General features: G+C 34.6%; 1 protein-coding gene across 1 annotated transcript; it reads left to right on the top strand.

The window, feature by feature from the left end:
• The first annotated feature begins 961 nt into the window (after positions 1-961).
• LOC115957263 (coumaroyl-CoA:anthocyanidin 3-O-glucoside-6''-O-coumaroyltransferase 1-like) lies at positions 962-2669 on the top strand. The gene has a single exon (XM_031075462.1). It carries the CDS (start codon positions 999-1001, stop codon positions 2394-2396), a length of 1398 nt encoding a protein of 465 aa, XP_030931322.1. The 5' UTR covers positions 962-998; the 3' UTR covers positions 2397-2669.
• The last annotated feature ends 14575 nt before the right edge of the window (positions 2670-17244 follow it).

Below are 17244 nucleotides of genomic sequence, written 5' to 3'. Positions count from 1 at the left end.
AATAAAAAGATTTTGATTATAAATGTTTAGGTGGCTACTTTGTATATGTGAATCTAAATTTTAGATTTTATGTGTTTAGAAGCTCTTCTAAGAAAACTGGTATCAGATTTTCTAAAATACGATAAGAGGAGAAAATAGGGAAGCAAATATTATAAAATAAAAATTAAAAAAAAATCCAAAAAAACAATACACATCTAACTACCTATTTTAGCATTGTTTATTCTCAAAATCAGTATTTTATATTTTTATATCTTGATAACTGTGATAACGAAAAGTGAATATATTGAAAATTGAGAGAAATAATAACAATTTTTTTTTTAATTTTTAAAAATGATATTTAAATGAAATAAGATTCATAATAGGAGGTCGGATATGAGTTATATATATATATATATATATATATATATATATATAAAAGTAAGTTCTTACCCTGAAATAGAGAGAATTTGGTGAGTTAATACCAATGCTTTAACTTTGGGCTGTAAATTGTGGCAATTAATTTCTTTACATCTAATAGAAAACCTAACTATCAAGAAAAACTGGGATTCCGATGATTTTCACCCATAAAAACCTGCTACCCTTCTTGAGGGGATTCAACTTCAATTTTCGGGGGAAAATGTCCTATATTTATTGAGTTCGGTGATCTTTTAATTTTGCTTGTAAATTGGATTGGTTAGGCCTAATTTGCCAACTGCAGTGACCAACGTGTTCCAAATATATTAGTTTCTTTGAATTAAACCTTAGATTGTAATTTAAATGCATCGTACAAAAGGAATTAGCAAAGTATTACCTTGTTGGCGATATAGATCATATTGGAGCTATTATTTCACTAGAGTTGGGGTGAAATCATCAAATTTCAATTGTACGCATCGTAAGAGAAGCGCTGTATTTAAGAGTTAGGAATGTATCTTTTTCATAAATTGCTTTAAGAATACTTCAAAATGGACTATAAAAGAAGGGCTTTCATCAAAGAACTAGTAAGGGAAAAAGACAGTGCCATGGCTTCAACCTGCACACATAAGGTTCTTGAACATTGCCAGATTTCTCCGCCTCCTGGCTCAGTTCCCACAACCTCTCTTCCACTCACATTCTTTGACATACCATGGGTTGGTGATATTCACGTGGAATGCCTTTACTTCTACGAGTTCTCCAACCCTACACAACATTTCACACAAACTATCCTCCCCACTCTCAAACACTCTCTCTCCCTCACTCTCCAACACTTTTACCCACTTGTTGGAAATCTCTTGTGCCCCCCACCTCCCACCAAACCTTATATCCTATACAACAATGGTGACTCAATCCCATTAACCATTGTAGAGTCCGCAAACAACTTCAACCACCTTATTGGGAACCATCCGCGAGATATCATAGAATTAGATCATCTTGTTCCAAAGTTATCACCAATTCAAATTTCCAATGAAACATTTGTGTTCCCTCTGCTAGCCTTAAAAATTACCATTTTTCCCAACTCTGGCATTTGCATTGGAATTACAAATCTGCACGTAGTTGATGGATGGACCTCTCTCAATTTCATGAAATCATGGGCGTCAATTGTAAGTGCCGGAGGAGAATCGATCATGACTCGTCTTGAAAAGTTCCTACCATACTATGATAGGGATGTGATCAAAGACATAAATGGTGTAGAGGCCATTTTGATGAATGAGTATTTCGGATTGAGATCAACATGGAAAGATTCTATTCTAGGTAACAACAATGCTCTTCCTTTAGACCATGTCCAGGCAACATTTGTACTAAGTCGAGCACAAATCCAAAGCCTAAAAAAGTGGCTGTTCGCTCAGAGCAAGAATGAAAATGGTTCGACCCCACAACATTTATCAAGATTTGTGGTAACATGTGCTTTCATATGGGTTTGCTTGATCAAGACTCAAGATCAAATTGGAGCAATTAGTTCCAATGATTTTGATGAGATTTACCACTTTGTCTTTCCAGCTGACTGCCGAGAACGCCTCGAGGTTCCAGTGCCCATGACGTACTTTGGAAACTGCTTAGCTCTCTCTGTTTCAGCAGCCAAGAAGAGTGAGCTATTGGCAGAAAATGGTGTGGTTGTAGCAGCAAGAGCTATAGAAAAAACAATTTCTATGATACAAAGTGAACCATTAAAAGGTGCTGACAGATGGATTTCTGATTTAATGAATCTGTTAAAACTTGGGCGTCTTTGCACTGTTAGTGGGTCACCAAGTTTGGGCTTTTATGAGAGTGATTTTGGGTGGGGGAGACCAAAGAAAGCCGAAGTAGTGACCCGTCCAATGAACATTTCTCTTGCTGAGTGTGGAAATGAGAAAGATGGCATCGAGATTGGATTGTTGCTAACCAAGTCTGCAATGGACACTTTCAGTTCTATAATTGAACAAAGCCTAAATTTTCTCCATTGATATGGACGCTGATGTCTAGCTACACAGCTGCATGTAGCAATGTTATCTGAGTCATATGTCTAGCAAGCGTATTTTGTGTTTTTCTAAATAAGTCAGTTCCTTTCTTTTCAATTGTGGTTTGTTACTTTTCTTGGAAACTGATTTGTTCCTCTGTTCTTTTGCTCAATGATTGTTCCATATTGTCCTTGGGCAGAAGGTTTGTTTTAATTTGTTTTCTGTTATTAGTAAGTGAAGGGGAAGCTATTAATATACGAAAAGTTTCAATTTTGATTAGTCTAACTTGATAAATACTAAAGTTAATGGCAATGTTATTTACACATCTTCCATGCACGATGGTTTTGGCGGAATATTGATTAACTTTTAGGTTTTTAACATTTTGTTGAGATTTCAAAGAAAATTAAATTTAGAGGAACAATGCTAAAATGGGCACTTGAAGAGCTACTTGCAGCGCACGTGAAGAGACTGTGCCACATTTGAAATCAACAATTCAACAGAGGATTTCATCATTTCACGAAAGCGGCAGTTGAACTGCCATTTCATCTTAAAAAGAGGTGCGTAGGTCATGCCTGATAATGAACTCGACCCCTCTAATTGAATTTTGTTAGGTTGATGGATTGTGATAGGTTTTATTTTTTATTTTTTCAATACTTGGATATTGGTTTTTATTTTTTATTTTTATTTTATGTGTGGATTGGATCAGTTTGAAAAAGTATTTCAATCCAAGTAATTTGGTAATTTACAATCTTCCATCAGTTGTTCTAAATTTGGAAAAGATTCACGAATATTTCTCATGAGCAAGCTAAATAGAGGATTATTTATTTATTTATTTATTTAAATGTTAAATGGATTTTTAAAAGATTAGAAATATGATAGTTACAAGAGAAAAAAGAAAAAGAAAAAAAGAAGTGAAGTTGTGACTTGTGATTGATATGAATTAAGCCTTCTTTTTTCCTTCTTGCCAATAATGATTTTATTGAAAAATATAAAGCTAATTTGGATGATTGTCTCCAATTTAATTTAATTTTTTCACAAATAAAAAACACACAACAACGAATGCTTTTTTAGATGTGTTGGGTAGTAACTAATAAGATATTGGTTTCTTATCATTGAATAAAAAATTTGGGGTTGTCAAGGGTGTTTTTGGATTGCTTGTATGATATTTAGGAAGTCAAGACCGAGACTCAACTTTGGGCTTGGAATATGGCCCAAAGGCTATCGGTGAAGTGTGAAAGATCCATTTTTGCTCAAAGTCTAGATTGTATCTAACAAAGATTATAATAAGGCCCCAAAAATATATATCTCCTGCTAAAATAAGTTAGCACAAAGGATGGCCTACCACAATAAGTGCTTAAGTAATAGTCCAGCGGTAAACAAGAGATACGTCCAGCAGTAGATATTTGAAAAATTAATTAATTTATTTACATTGTAAAAATTATGCATTTCCTCTATAGTTAATTAATATAAAAGTGGACCCATTATAACAAGTACACAAGAGAAAAAATGGTCTAGTAGTGAATATGACAGACTTCTAACGGTAACGTCTGATTAGTCAATAAATATGTTTACATGATAAAAATCATATATTTTCCTCATTATTATTAAGTCAACATGAGGGAAAACTTCTATAGTGTCCAAGACATTATGACCTTCATTATAATAGCAATAAATAAGGATTAAAGGCTTCATAATTACAAGTAAAAGAAGAAAAATTATGATGGAATGAAGGGAGATAAAGTGTGTCCATCTAGCGCAGCAAATGTTTAAATAAAATCTTTATGTGCCATATTATGCCCATAATGATGAATATATGTGTATAGTAAGTGGTGTGAGTGACTTTATGGAAAGTATGAGTGAATATGTGGAAGTATGGAAGAGAAATGGAGTGGTGTTTACCCATCTTGGGGTATGGTGTAAAAATTGGTTGTTTATGACTATTTTAAGGTGTTAGGATTTTCTGAGGAGATGGAATGGGATGTTTATGGGTAAGTGTAAATGGGTATTTATGGATCAAAAGCTGATTTATGAACTAAATGGCTGATTTATAAGCTGAAAATAGCATGATGGGTGAGGAATTTTTTGATAAGATCTTGTCCCCTTGATGAGTTTATGGTAGTTCCTTTTATAGTGAAGCTTAAGGGATTGATTAGCAAAATTTAGAAGAGACCAAGTCTAACAGCAGCAGCAAAATCCCTAAATATCTCCTCTGAGATTTAGCCCAAAATGATGAGACTTGCTTTTAGAGGTTTTGCTTCTTTGGGTAGTTTCAGCTAGAGGTTAAGATGCTCCTAATCTAGGCATTAAATGCTGGGATTTGGAGATTAATTTCGTCCAATGAGATTAGAGAATGTATTAGGACTAGAGATCTTGCTTGCTACAACTAGAATCAAAGCTCAAGAGGGTTGGTTGACACTCCAAGCCAGGTGTCAACCATTGATTCCTTTGCTGGGAGCTTCTGCTAGACACCCCTTTATGTCCTCCAAATCACTTTTCCCTAATTTTCTCCTTTTGGGATTCATGGGCTTGGTTTAGGAATCAATTATATACATTTTTAGTAATAAAATAAACGATTTAGTTGAGGATTTCATGAGTTTGGAGGTCTTGGTTATGGTTTCCTTGAGTTGTGACCAAAATTTGGAGAAGAATGGTATTTATTTATTGCCCATTAGCTTTCAGGTGTTAGCCCAGCCTCTAGTACTGTTCACGTTAAAGTTGGCAGTGGCAAAGAGGCTGATGAGATAGCTAGGTGGCCAGCTCCTAATTTGGTTTGGGAGATTGGTTGCTTCTTGAGATGCTCTCTAGCTGAAGGCAGAACTAAAGAGAGTTCTCTAGTGGGGTCAATTTGCATACATGGGCTGTTTTGGCTAAGATTTCATGTTGGGCTTGACCATGAGGGCTGAGTATTTTGGTGGGCCTCTAACTTAATGGTTCTCTCTACTTGGACCTATCCTTTTACTTTCTTATTGTGAGCCCTACAAAATGGGCAAAGCTAGCATATATTGCCATGGATTTTAATCCATATGAGTTTTAGTTGTTAGTAAAAATGAAATGTATTCACAATCTTTAAAAAATATTTATGATAGGTTTTGGGTATTAATTTCCATGGGTTTTAAATAACAATTTGTATAGTTTCTTATAATTTTTGCCATGGATTATTTTGTAAATGATATTTTTTTTTGGGCTTTTAAATAGTAATCGCCAATGTTTCTTGTGAATAATATTTACCATGGGTTTAAATAGAGGCAATATCCATGGGTTTCAAATAAAATATGGTAACAACCACTATAATTGTTAAGTGCTGAATTGATGAGATGATGATAGCTAGATTCGAGGTTAGCTAAGCCTCCTGGATGAATGAAAGAATGGAGAAGAAGAATAGAGTAACAGAAGAAAGAATAGAATAACAGAAGAATATTGAGCTTTACTGTATTGATATCTCTTGTGGTTACAACCTCCCATCCTTATACTCCAATTCTCTTTGGTAAGTGACTGCACATGGCTGTGCTTACAGCTGTGTAACTAACTCACACTACAGCTGTCCTAGCTGTCACAACTAACTTCACTAACCTTCACACCTGATTCGGGTACAAGCCTCCCTATAGCCTTATTGTAGTTCCTACATACTCACCTTTGCCATTTTAGCTAATTAGGTACCTTAGCAGGAAGCCAAGCACTTAACCAATTAAAATAGCAATGGTTATTTCATTTAGCAATTCTCCTAATTAAGACTCCTAACAATAATGGAATAATGTGATATTCTCATGAGTTTTTCTATAGATAATCATAATAAGCTTGTAGGATAAATAATTACCATGAGTTTTGGAAATAAATATCATGAATGTTGTGATATAAGATAAATAATGACCATGGGTTCTTATATAAATTCCATGGGTTTATAATATGGTATGAAATAAATAAATTTCATGGTTTTAAGATAAATAATCATAACTTTTCATGGAATTTTATAAGATGACCGCCATGGGTTTTGAGAATAGATAATTGCCATAGATTCCATGGGCTTGTAATATTATAGTAATAGTTTTAAGAACTTAATGCATTGCTCATCATTGGACTTGAATTGAAATACTTATGATATTGTATTTTGCCAAGTATTAATAACCTTGGGCTTTTGATAAAATAGTGCCAAGTAGTTAGCTTGGGCTTTTAATAGTGTCAACGTAAATTGAGCTTATGATACTGCCAATGAGAATTGGGTTTTTGCCAATGTAAATTGGGATTTTGATATTGCCAATGTGAATTGAGTTTTTAATATTGCCAATGAGAATTGGGCTTTTAATATATTACTAATGTGAATTGGGTTTTTGATATTGCCAATGTGAATTGGGTTTTAATATTGTCAATGAGAATTGGGCTTTCGATTTTGTCAATGTGAATTGGGTTTTTGATAAATAATTTTCCATGAGCTTGAACCATGGGTTTTGCTTATGAAATTTGAATTCTATTGATAAAATTGCCATGAATTTAAATCATGGGCTTTGATTATGAATTTGAATTCCATTAATAAAATTGTTTTGCCATGGAATTGAATCATGGACTTTTGAAATATTGTCAAGCATAAGTAATCTTGGGCCTTAAAAAGAATGGAATGTGTGCATTGTGCTCCTAGTGCCGGTTTTGGGCATAGTTAAATAATTATAATGAAATTGGATAAGATATGAGTTTTTGGATTTTTTGTTACAATTTATATTGTGACTCAATTTAGATAATGAGATATGAAATATTTGTGGGCCAATGGGATGAGAAATATTCATGGAGGCCCAAAATAATTTATGGGGTGATATTTTGGTATTCTTTTGGTGAATAAATAAATGTAATTAAATAGGATTCGGGCACATGGCATGAGTGAAAAAATTGTACCTCAACAGGGGTTCAAATCGTGTATTTACAAAAAAACTAATTGATGTCTTATCCTTATAATAAATAGAAATTATCATGAAGTGGATATCATGGATTACATTTTTATTGTATCTTAATAATAATTAGAAAAAAAGAAAGAAAGAAAAGAGAAAGGGGATAGGGTGTTATATGTGGTCCTTTTTCTAATTGCAACAATATTATATATGGTCCTTACATATCCATTCCTACCATTCATTAAATTCACAGGCCACCAAAAATTTTGTAAATACAATGTGGCCACCATAAATCCACTCGTTACTTATATATCAAAGAACAAAACATAACTCCCATACCAATTTAGAAAAGATATGACATAATTTTGACACCATAATGAGATTTGAAACAAAAAAAAATGTTACTTGAAAAGTCACCAAACCAATAATAGTGGTTTTTTTTTTTTTTTTGGGCTGAATAAACCAAAATAGTTTCTCTGTCGCTAAGAAAGCTTGTTTTTTCTTAAGCTATAGAATTTGGGGTCCCTTCCTTGTGAAGGTGTGATTAATTGTTTTCCTTTGAATAACACATTTATTCTTAGGCTAGTTGGGTTTTTCTTTGGGGGATTTTATTGGGAAATAGAATTGAAAACTACCATTTCGTACAATCTTTCTAAGGAATTTTTACTCTCTAATCATCACATCTCTCTACCATGGAGGATTTAACTTCAAAATGGAGTCGTCTCACTTTGTCAAAGAAGGAAGGCCCAGGATGTTATCTCACGGGTGTCCTTAAATCAAAAGAATTCATCATTGCTGCGAAGTTTTTAACAAGAAGAGCTTTAAACATTGACACCATTTTCAAGACTTTCAATCCCCAATAGCGAGCCCGGAAATTTAGAGTGCAAAACCAAGGTGAACATAAGGTTCTCTTTATCTTCGAAGACGAAGCAGATGTGAACCGAGTCCTCCAAAGCGAGCCATGGAGTTTTGACAAACACCTGATAATAATGCAAAAGTATGATAAGGAGTTTGCCCTCACGAGTTTATGCTTCACAAAGACCTTCCATAACATCCCGATACAATATATGAATATGGCAGTGGCAGAGAAGATATGCGAAATCCTTGAGGAGGTTATTCAAAGTCCAAAGGATGCCACAGCTCAAGGTGGTAATTTTATTCATGTCAGAGTTTCGATGGACATCACTATCCCCCTCAGTCGTGGTCGTCTTGTATCTCTTAAGAACGGGAAACAGGTATGGGTTCAGTTCAAATATGAGCATCTGCCCAATATTTGCTACTGGTGTGGCTGTTTTGATTGCGATGATAAAACTGCAATGTTTGGATCGAAAGCGAGGGATCACTCACACCGGCTCAAAAACAATTCAGCCCCTACCTACGTGCTGCATCTTTCATCCCAACAAGAAAGAGTGTAGTAGTCGTGCCAGGTTTCTACAAAGCTTAAATTTCTCAAAGCCGAAATGAAGGTGCACCGTGGAATGTCGAGAAGCAACCGCTGATCAACCAAGAACCAGAACTGCCACTTCCGGAGACTAGTGTAGTTTGAGACGATACCCAGATGGAATTTAATTCTCTAGCAAACGTTACTCACGTGGTAACTAATGTTGACTCACATGATAACAAAGATAGACAGTTTTTCGGCGAAACGGTAATGCAGAATCTTAATGAGCGAGAAGTTAGGAGTGGGCTTCAATGCAATGAAACGGCTTCATCAATTCTGACTTAGAATCAATCACCTGCTCCTCAGCGATATGATGTAACGCCTATGGTTTTTGAAAATCAATTAAAGGAAATCGACAAAGTTTTGAATATCTTTGAAGAGCCGTATCCTAGTCCAACCCTAGTCATCTTCTTGTGCTGCCAAGATGGACACAGCTTGATAGACCAGTAAACATCAAACCAGTCTACATAACAGAGCCTATTTGAGGCAGTAGGAAAAGATACAAGAAACAAGGGTGCGAAAACCATTCTGAATTACCATGTAAGCGTCAAGTGGTTTTGAAGAATGATGAAGATATTTATTTGGAATTGGTGGAGGCTATCAATCAACCCTGCCAGTTGCAATGAATTGCCTAGTGTGGAATTGTTATGGGCTTGGGAACCTGCGTACAGGGAATGAGCTTGTAAAAACAATACAAAAAAAAGATCCCTCTATCGTGTTCATTGCCGAAACATGGACAAATGATGCAAGGCTAGATCGAATTCAACAAGATATTGATTTTCAACACCATTGGGTGGTTCTGAGTACTAGGAGAGGTGGTGGATTGGTTTTGTTTTGGAAGACATCATTTAACTTGTCAATCAAGGGCTCATCGAATTATTTCATTGATTCTCTTATTGATAAAAATACTAAAAATGTGTGGTGTAGACACTCAATTTTGCACCCATAATTTAATCTTGGAAGATGTCTAGAATGATCATTCATATATTCGAAAAAATCATAGTTGCATTACATGCATTAATTCATTCATTACATATTATAAAAATGATCTTGAAATTCTAACGGTCGCAATGGTATGTCCAATTCCCAAATCGGACCGTTGGATTGAAAGATATCATGAGATCAAGTTTTCACGGTTTGCATGTATTGTATAAGGTGAAGTCAATCACGTGTGATTAATTGAAATTAATTTTGATTGGTTAATGATTAAAATTAATTAAATGAATTTTTGTGATTGGTTGAGTATTTTTCTTAAAGTAAGATTTGTTGTATGAGATTAAAACAAATAAGCTGATAATATTTAAAGACGGTAGATAATTAGGCTTTTGGGATAATTATATTCAAAATAATTATTTTAAAAATCCTAATTATCACTTTGGAATGAGGTTTATCATGAAAATAACTCTAAAATTCGTCCAAATACAGTTTTAGACTTGGAAAACTCTTCAAAAACGTGCTAATCAAGTAGCAGATTCAGATTCACGTTCCAAGGCACTTTTGGCATAGTAGAACTCAAAATTCGGACTAGGCTATTTCTAGAAAAGTTTTATAGAATCAAATTTCCCTTCAGATATCAAAACTTTACCTTAATCCAAATTTTGAGTAGAAAGATATGATCAAAATACTGAAGCTTGTTCTGATCTGAAAAATTAGCTTACTTTTATCCAAATCTTGTTTTTTTTTTTTTAGGATTCTCCCCATACGTTTTTTTTTTTTTTTTTTTTTTTTTTTTGCTTATTTTTTAAGTTGATTGGACATAATTTTTAAGGAAACCTAGCTTATTTTATAAGCAACTAACATCTCTATAAATAGGAGAGGCCTCCCAACATTCAGGACCCCTTTTCTGACCCGTCTTTTCCGGGCTCTTTTTTTTGACTTCTTTGCTCCCCATAGGTTAAAGAAGTTCTAGAGGCTTTTGCTTTAAGAACTTCTTTTTTGTAAGTAAAGTATTTTAGACCTCAAAGAGATGAAAACTTCTTTGATTTCTAAAATATTCTTATGTTTTTTTTTTTTTTTTTTTCTTCATTAGTAGTTAATATGTTGTGATTGTTTGTTGCATGAATGCGGTTAATATGTTTAATTTTTATTGTGCCTTGTTCTAAATTCATATTTGTTATGCTTAGATATTTAGTTGAAATTTTCTTTGACATGTTATTTAGTTGATTGTCTGTTTTAGTTTTTTTCTTTGATTTCAAAATCTATTAATGATATTAAACCTTTTTTTCAAACACAAAATTGATATGTATCTTCCTTAGATGCAGATCTGATTTTTTTTCAAACACAAAATTGATCTGTATCTTCCTTAGATGTAGATCTGAATTTTTTCAAACACAAAATTGATCTGTATCTCCCTTAAATGCAGATCTGAATTTTTTTCAAACACAAAAGCTAATTTGTATTTTCATTAAATACATATCTGAATTTTTTTTCAAAAAAGTTTATTTATTTATTTATTTATTTTTATAAAATTGTAGATTTTGAAATTTCAAAGAAGAAATTAAGAGTTAGGTTAAAGTCTTTCCTATTAATATGTGATGCATGCATTGTAAGTTTGTCTCATGAATGTGAATCCTCTTTTAAAAGTATTTTTTGATTTACTTTACAAAAACAGATTTGATTTTTTTTTTACAAATTAAATCTTTTTTTTTTTACCCTTTACAAAAGCAGATTTGATTTTTACTAATCAAATCTTTCTTTTTACCCTTTACAAAAACAGATCTGATTTTTTCTACAAATCAAATATTTCTTTTTACCCTCTACAAAAATAGATCTGGTTTTTACAAATCAAATCCCTTTCTTTTTTTTTACCCTTTACAAAAACAAATCCGATTTTTCTTTGAAAAGATGACATTATTCATAAGGCAAATTTATTTAAATTAATTTTGTCTAGTGTTTGTCAAGTGTATTATAACATATCATTCAACATCAATACAAAAGGGTATATAATGGTCATTAGAGTCTAGAAGACTAGATTCTGTCTAGGTGGAATGGGTGCCTAACACCTTCCCATTCTGTAACCTAGCCCCCAAACTTAAGATTTTGTATAGGTAGTGTGATACCCAAATTTGATTGATTGTGTGATGTATGTGGGTGTGTAATGAGTCCCATATCAGGTATTTACTAGGTAGATCTTAGCTTTATTAACAATTATAAGGAGTCTCAATTGTGACTGGTTCTTTTGAACTATAGTGCAGATGTGGCTAGCGCTTTTTCTTGGGTCATTACATATGATATCAAAGTCGGCTCAGTAATCCCGTGTGGGCTTAGAGACACTACCTCATAAAGTGGGCCCTAACGAGGACGTTAGGGATTTAAGTGGGGGAGATTGTGATACCCCAATTTGATTGATTGTGTGATGTGTGTGGGTGTGATGAATCTCACATTAGGTATTTATTGGGTAGATCTGTGCTATTAACAACTATAAGGAGTCTCAATTGTGACTAGTCCTTTTGAGGTATAGCGCAAATGTGGCTAGCGTTTTTCCTTAGATCATTACAAGTAGACTAGTGCTTTGTCTTTTATTTTGGTAGAATGTAACTAGGACCAAAACTTTGTATTTTTTTTTACATAGATCGTAACTAGGACCAAAAGGTTAATCTACCAAATTGTACTTTTTTGTATTCAATCAATGACATTTGAAGTATTTTGAATATATAATTATATTTATTTTTTCTTATTTTTTTTGTAAAAAAAAAAAAAGTGGCGATTCCACATGACTTACCCAAAAAGAGAGGTGCCTTTAAGTACCCAAATTTTGAGAGCACCCGAGTTTCCCCAGGCTCTCACATGTGGCGCTTCACAGGTTTTTATGGTGAACCTCAAACAGCAAAACATATAGATGCGTGGAATGATCTTCGAGGCTTGAATCATTATCACCATTTCCCACTAATTTGTGCTGGGGATTTCAATAAAATTACATAGCAAGATGAAAAGTAGGTCGGGCTTTACAAAGTCATAATCAAATGCAATTATTTAGAGAAACTATTGATGATTGCGGATTCATGGATTTGCGTTTTATTGGCTCTCGTTTCACTTGGAGTAGACACTACCATGATGGCAGTTCTATTTGGGAAAGATTAGACAAAGGGTTGGCAACAAACTCTTTCTTCATGAAACTCTCAGGTACTCGTGTCCATCACTTAAGTAGCAATGCCTCAGATCACTCTCCTCTCTTCATCAACCTCTTGGGTCTAGATCCTCCTCCAAGGAAAAAGATTTTTTGATTCAAGGCAATGTGGCTATTAATCATAGGTGTGGGGAAATGGTGGAAGCAACTTGGAAGTCCGCTGATGGTGGAATTTTGGAGAATCGGGTTCTCTCAAAAATTGAGAAATGTGGAAAGGACTTGGAATAGTGGAACCAAAACTGTTTTGGGAATGTGCGTAGAGAACTTGAAAAGAAGAAGAAGCTCCTATCACTCGTTGAAGCTCAAGCACAAATAAGTGGCTGCAATCAACAAATTAGAGTCCTGAAGTCTGAAATTAACATTTTGCTTGATAGGAAAGCTCGTATGTGGAGCTAGAGATCACAGGTCCTGTGGGCAAGCAAGGGGGATAGCAACACAATAATCTTCATACTCGGACAACCAAAAGAAACTAAAAAAGTACAATTAGGGAAATCCAAGATAAGACAAATCAGTGGTGTGTTGATTTGGATGATGTGGCTTCAGTTTTGACAAAATTATACCAAGATTCATTTTCCTCCTCAAACCCAAACCATGAACCTGAAGTTCTATCCCATGTTTAGCCAATGATCACTGATGATATGAACCAACAGCTAGCTGTGGAGTTTCAAGAAAGGGAGGGGTCTAAAGCCATAAAGGATATGGCCCCCCTAAAGGCTCCTGGACTGGATGAAATGCCTCCATTGTTTTACCAGCACTTTTGGAACATTATGGATGTAGATGTTACAATGGTGGTCCTTTCTTGGTTGAATATGGGTATTCTACCTAAACCAGTAAACCATACTTTTCTTACCCTTATTCCAAAAATTACAAATCTAGAGCATGTTCATGAGTATCGTCCCACAAGCTTATGTAATGTTTTACATAAGATTTTTTCAAAGGTACTTGCAAACAGGTTGAAAAAAATTCTCCCAGATATCATTACTAAACATCAATCAGCTTTTGTCAAGGATAGGTTGATCTCTAATAACATTTTAGTTGCATTTGAGACTCTACATTGTATGAAAAATCACAAAACATGAAAATCAGGATTTATGGCTCTTAAATTGAATATGAGCAAGGCATACGATAAGGTGGAGTGGTCCTTACTCCTTCCTAGAAAATCTAATGCGAAAAAATGGGGTTTAATGAGAGATGAATAGGCCTTATCATGCTTTGTATCAACACGGTGTTATACTCAGTGCTAATCAATGGTGAGCCAAAGGTCTTATCCATCCAACAAGAGGAATTAGGTAAGAGGATCCTTTATCTCCTTTCCTTTTCCTTCTTTGTACGGAAGGATTACACGAACTCATTCGGCACGCAAAAAGTGAGGGAGAAATAAAGGGCTTCCCTTTATGCAGAAGAGGGCCAAAACTAACCCATTTATTTTTTTACAGATGATAAACTCATTTTTCACAGATTCACCTCTGATGAATGCAACAAAATCTTGAGTCTTTTATCATCCTATGAAAAAGCTTCTGGTCAAAAAATAAATAGGAGCAAGACTGCACTTTTTTTTTTCCCCCCAGCAAATCTACCTCAAATGAAACAAAAGAAAGTATTAAAACTACTCTAGGGGTACAGGAAATCAGACAATATGAAAAGTATTTGAGCCTTCCCTTTTTGGTGGGGAACAGTAAAGCAAGCTTCAATTTCATCAAGGAGAAGGTGTGGAAAACTTTGCAAGGCTAGAAAGGAAAACTGAGGTCACAAGCGGGGCATGAGGTCTTGATGAAATCAATAATTCAAGCTACTCCTTCTTTTGCAATGGGCTATTTTAAAATCCCATTAGGATTGTGTCATGAGATTAAAGTCTTAATCAGAAAATTTTGGTGTGGAAAATGAGGCAATAGGAGAAAAATTCATTAGCTAAAATGGGATAAATTGACAAAATCAAAAGTGGTGGGTGGAATGGGTTTTCGTGATTTAGCAATGTTCAATGACTCTCTTTTGGCAAAACAAGCTTATCGACTCCTTCATGAAAAAAATTCCCTCTTCTACAAAATATTCAAAGCTTGTTTCTTTCCTCATTGTTCCATCCTGGAGGCACCAAATTCAAGATCAGGGTCTTATGCTTGGAAAAGCATTCTAAATGGTGGGGATGTTATTAATAGAGGATCAAGATGGTGTGTTGGAGATGGAAAGTCTATTCAGATTTGGCACCAACCTTGGCTGCCAAAAAATCACCCTCCCATGATCTCATCAACAATGGTTGAGTCCATGTATAGGGCAACGGTTGATTTGTTGATTGAAGAAGACACAATAACATGGAATAATAATATGCTGGATGGTCTGTTTGCTCCAAATGAAGCTGAAATTATCAAAAATGTCCCCTTGTCACGGTCTGTTTTGGAAGACTCAATCTATTGGCCTCTCACTCATGATGGTTGATACACTTGTAAGTCAGGGTACCATTTTTTGAAGGAAGAATCTAAACCAACACCACCGAGAGACCCTCATCTCCTTGATACACAGCTTTGGAAGAGTTTATGGTCTTTGAGTACGATTTGGTCCTGTCCCAAGCTTGATGCTGTCTGGACTAATCCGAACCTTTGGGGTTTACGAAGAACTCACCAATTTGTGGATTTTAGGGAGCACTTATCATGGATAATCTGGCAACACAGCTGCCCCGATCTCTTTTCTATGGTTAATTTGGTCCCAAAGAAACCAAAAACGGCTAGCACAACCCAGCTGCAACCTCTCGGATATTGCCTAGCAAGCAACAGTCAGGTACAACGAGTACCGTGCTGCTAAGCCAACGACAAACTCTACTCTCCAACGCCCCCAGTAGCAACACCCTCATGTTTCTTGGCAGCTACCAACAGAGGGTTTGTACAAAATAAATTATGATGGTGCCAATTTCGATTCCGAGAATGTATCGGGAATTGGGGCTGTAATCCGTGATTCCTTGGGCTATCCTATAGTTGCAATTTCCCAGAAGCTCCCACGCAGATTCCAGGCAGCAGAAATAGAGACCATGGCGGCAACAAGAGCACTCGAATTTGCTTTGGAGATTGGCCTTACGGATGCAGTGATGGAAGGGGACTCTTTGCTAGTTACTCAAGCCTTGGCAGCTCATACAAACTCTCTGGCACTGCTTGGTTATTTGATATCTGATGCTAAGTGCTTAACTAATAATTTTAATGAATTACACTACTCTAATGTAAAGAGAGAATGTAATAAAGTTACACACAGTCTTGTTAGACATGCTAAACATATTGTGGACTTTGTTATGTGGATGGAGACTATCCCTCCATCATTTTTTTACTGTTTTTCTGGCTGATTTAGCCTTAATACATTAATGCTATAGCCTATGAGGTTTCTTTCTCAAATAATAATAATAATAAAGATTCACGTAAAAATATTTATAAGCATTAAGTTGTAAAATTTATAATATCTCTAACATCATTAATTCAAATACTTATTTATTATTTTCTTGAAGTGTCATTAATCATATTCATTGCTACAACATTTGTACATTTTTTTTTGTAAAATTTGTTATAGTTTTAGCATTTCTTCAAAAAAAAAAAAAATATATATATATATATACATATATATTACAAGATAAAAAGAATGCATTTTTGTTATATAAAAATTATGATATTGAAAACCAGTTAAATATTATTTAATTAATAACAAAAATGCCCCATTTAAATATATCGCTTTAGGCCTCAAAGTTTGTTGGGCTGCCCCTGCATGCATATATGATTATTTATAGTGGCTCCTAGACTAACAATACTTAAAAAGTATCAATGTGATTAACACTTGTTCTCAAAGTAAAAGACTAGAATTACTTTACTTTCACTTCCAGTAAAATTAGGAACAATAAACCTAGATTAGAGTTATATAACAGACTTGGGCTTTAATTAAGATTGGGCATTGATATCTTTAACCTTCCCCTCAAGCTCAAGGTGGAAGTTTCGATTCAACTTGACTTTGGAACGAAGGTGAGACCATGCGGGAAAGTGTAAACAGATTGGATGTGTTGTTCACCAAGCTGGCCACCCAATTAAATGTAGAGCAGATAAAAGATTGGAATTATGGCCAGATAAGTACAATGCTCTAGGCTTGAATGCTAATTAAGAACAATGCATGTCATACTTTTAGAGGCAACTAATTAGAAGCGTGGCATATATGAAGATGAAGATGAATGACTAGAAAGAAAATTGATAGAAAATGCTTGATTTTAAGGAAAGCCGAAAACCAAGTGGCCCAAGTGTAAAAATAGAACCATGTGCCCATTGAATGTAGTTGAAATCATATAGAATGCATTAAAAAAAAATAAAAAATAAAAATAAAAACATCTGATCTAGGCACTATCCATGATAAGAAATAAACTGTGATATAGACCCTGTAAAGTGGCTGGTAGCAGTG

Source organism: Quercus lobata, chromosome 8 (genome assembly GCF_001633185.2).
Source record: "Quercus lobata isolate SW786 chromosome 8, ValleyOak3.0 Primary Assembly, whole genome shotgun sequence".
Taxonomy (NCBI): Eukaryota; Viridiplantae; Streptophyta; class Magnoliopsida; order Fagales; family Fagaceae; genus Quercus; species Quercus lobata.
This window is presented reverse-complemented; position numbering and strand designations above follow the sequence as displayed.

Bases quoted from the DNA above. Each gene is read 5' to 3' on its own strand.
- LOC115957263 (XM_031075462.1), top strand. From the start codon at position 999: ATGGCTTCAACCTGCACACATAAGGTTCTTGAACATTGCCAGATTTCT.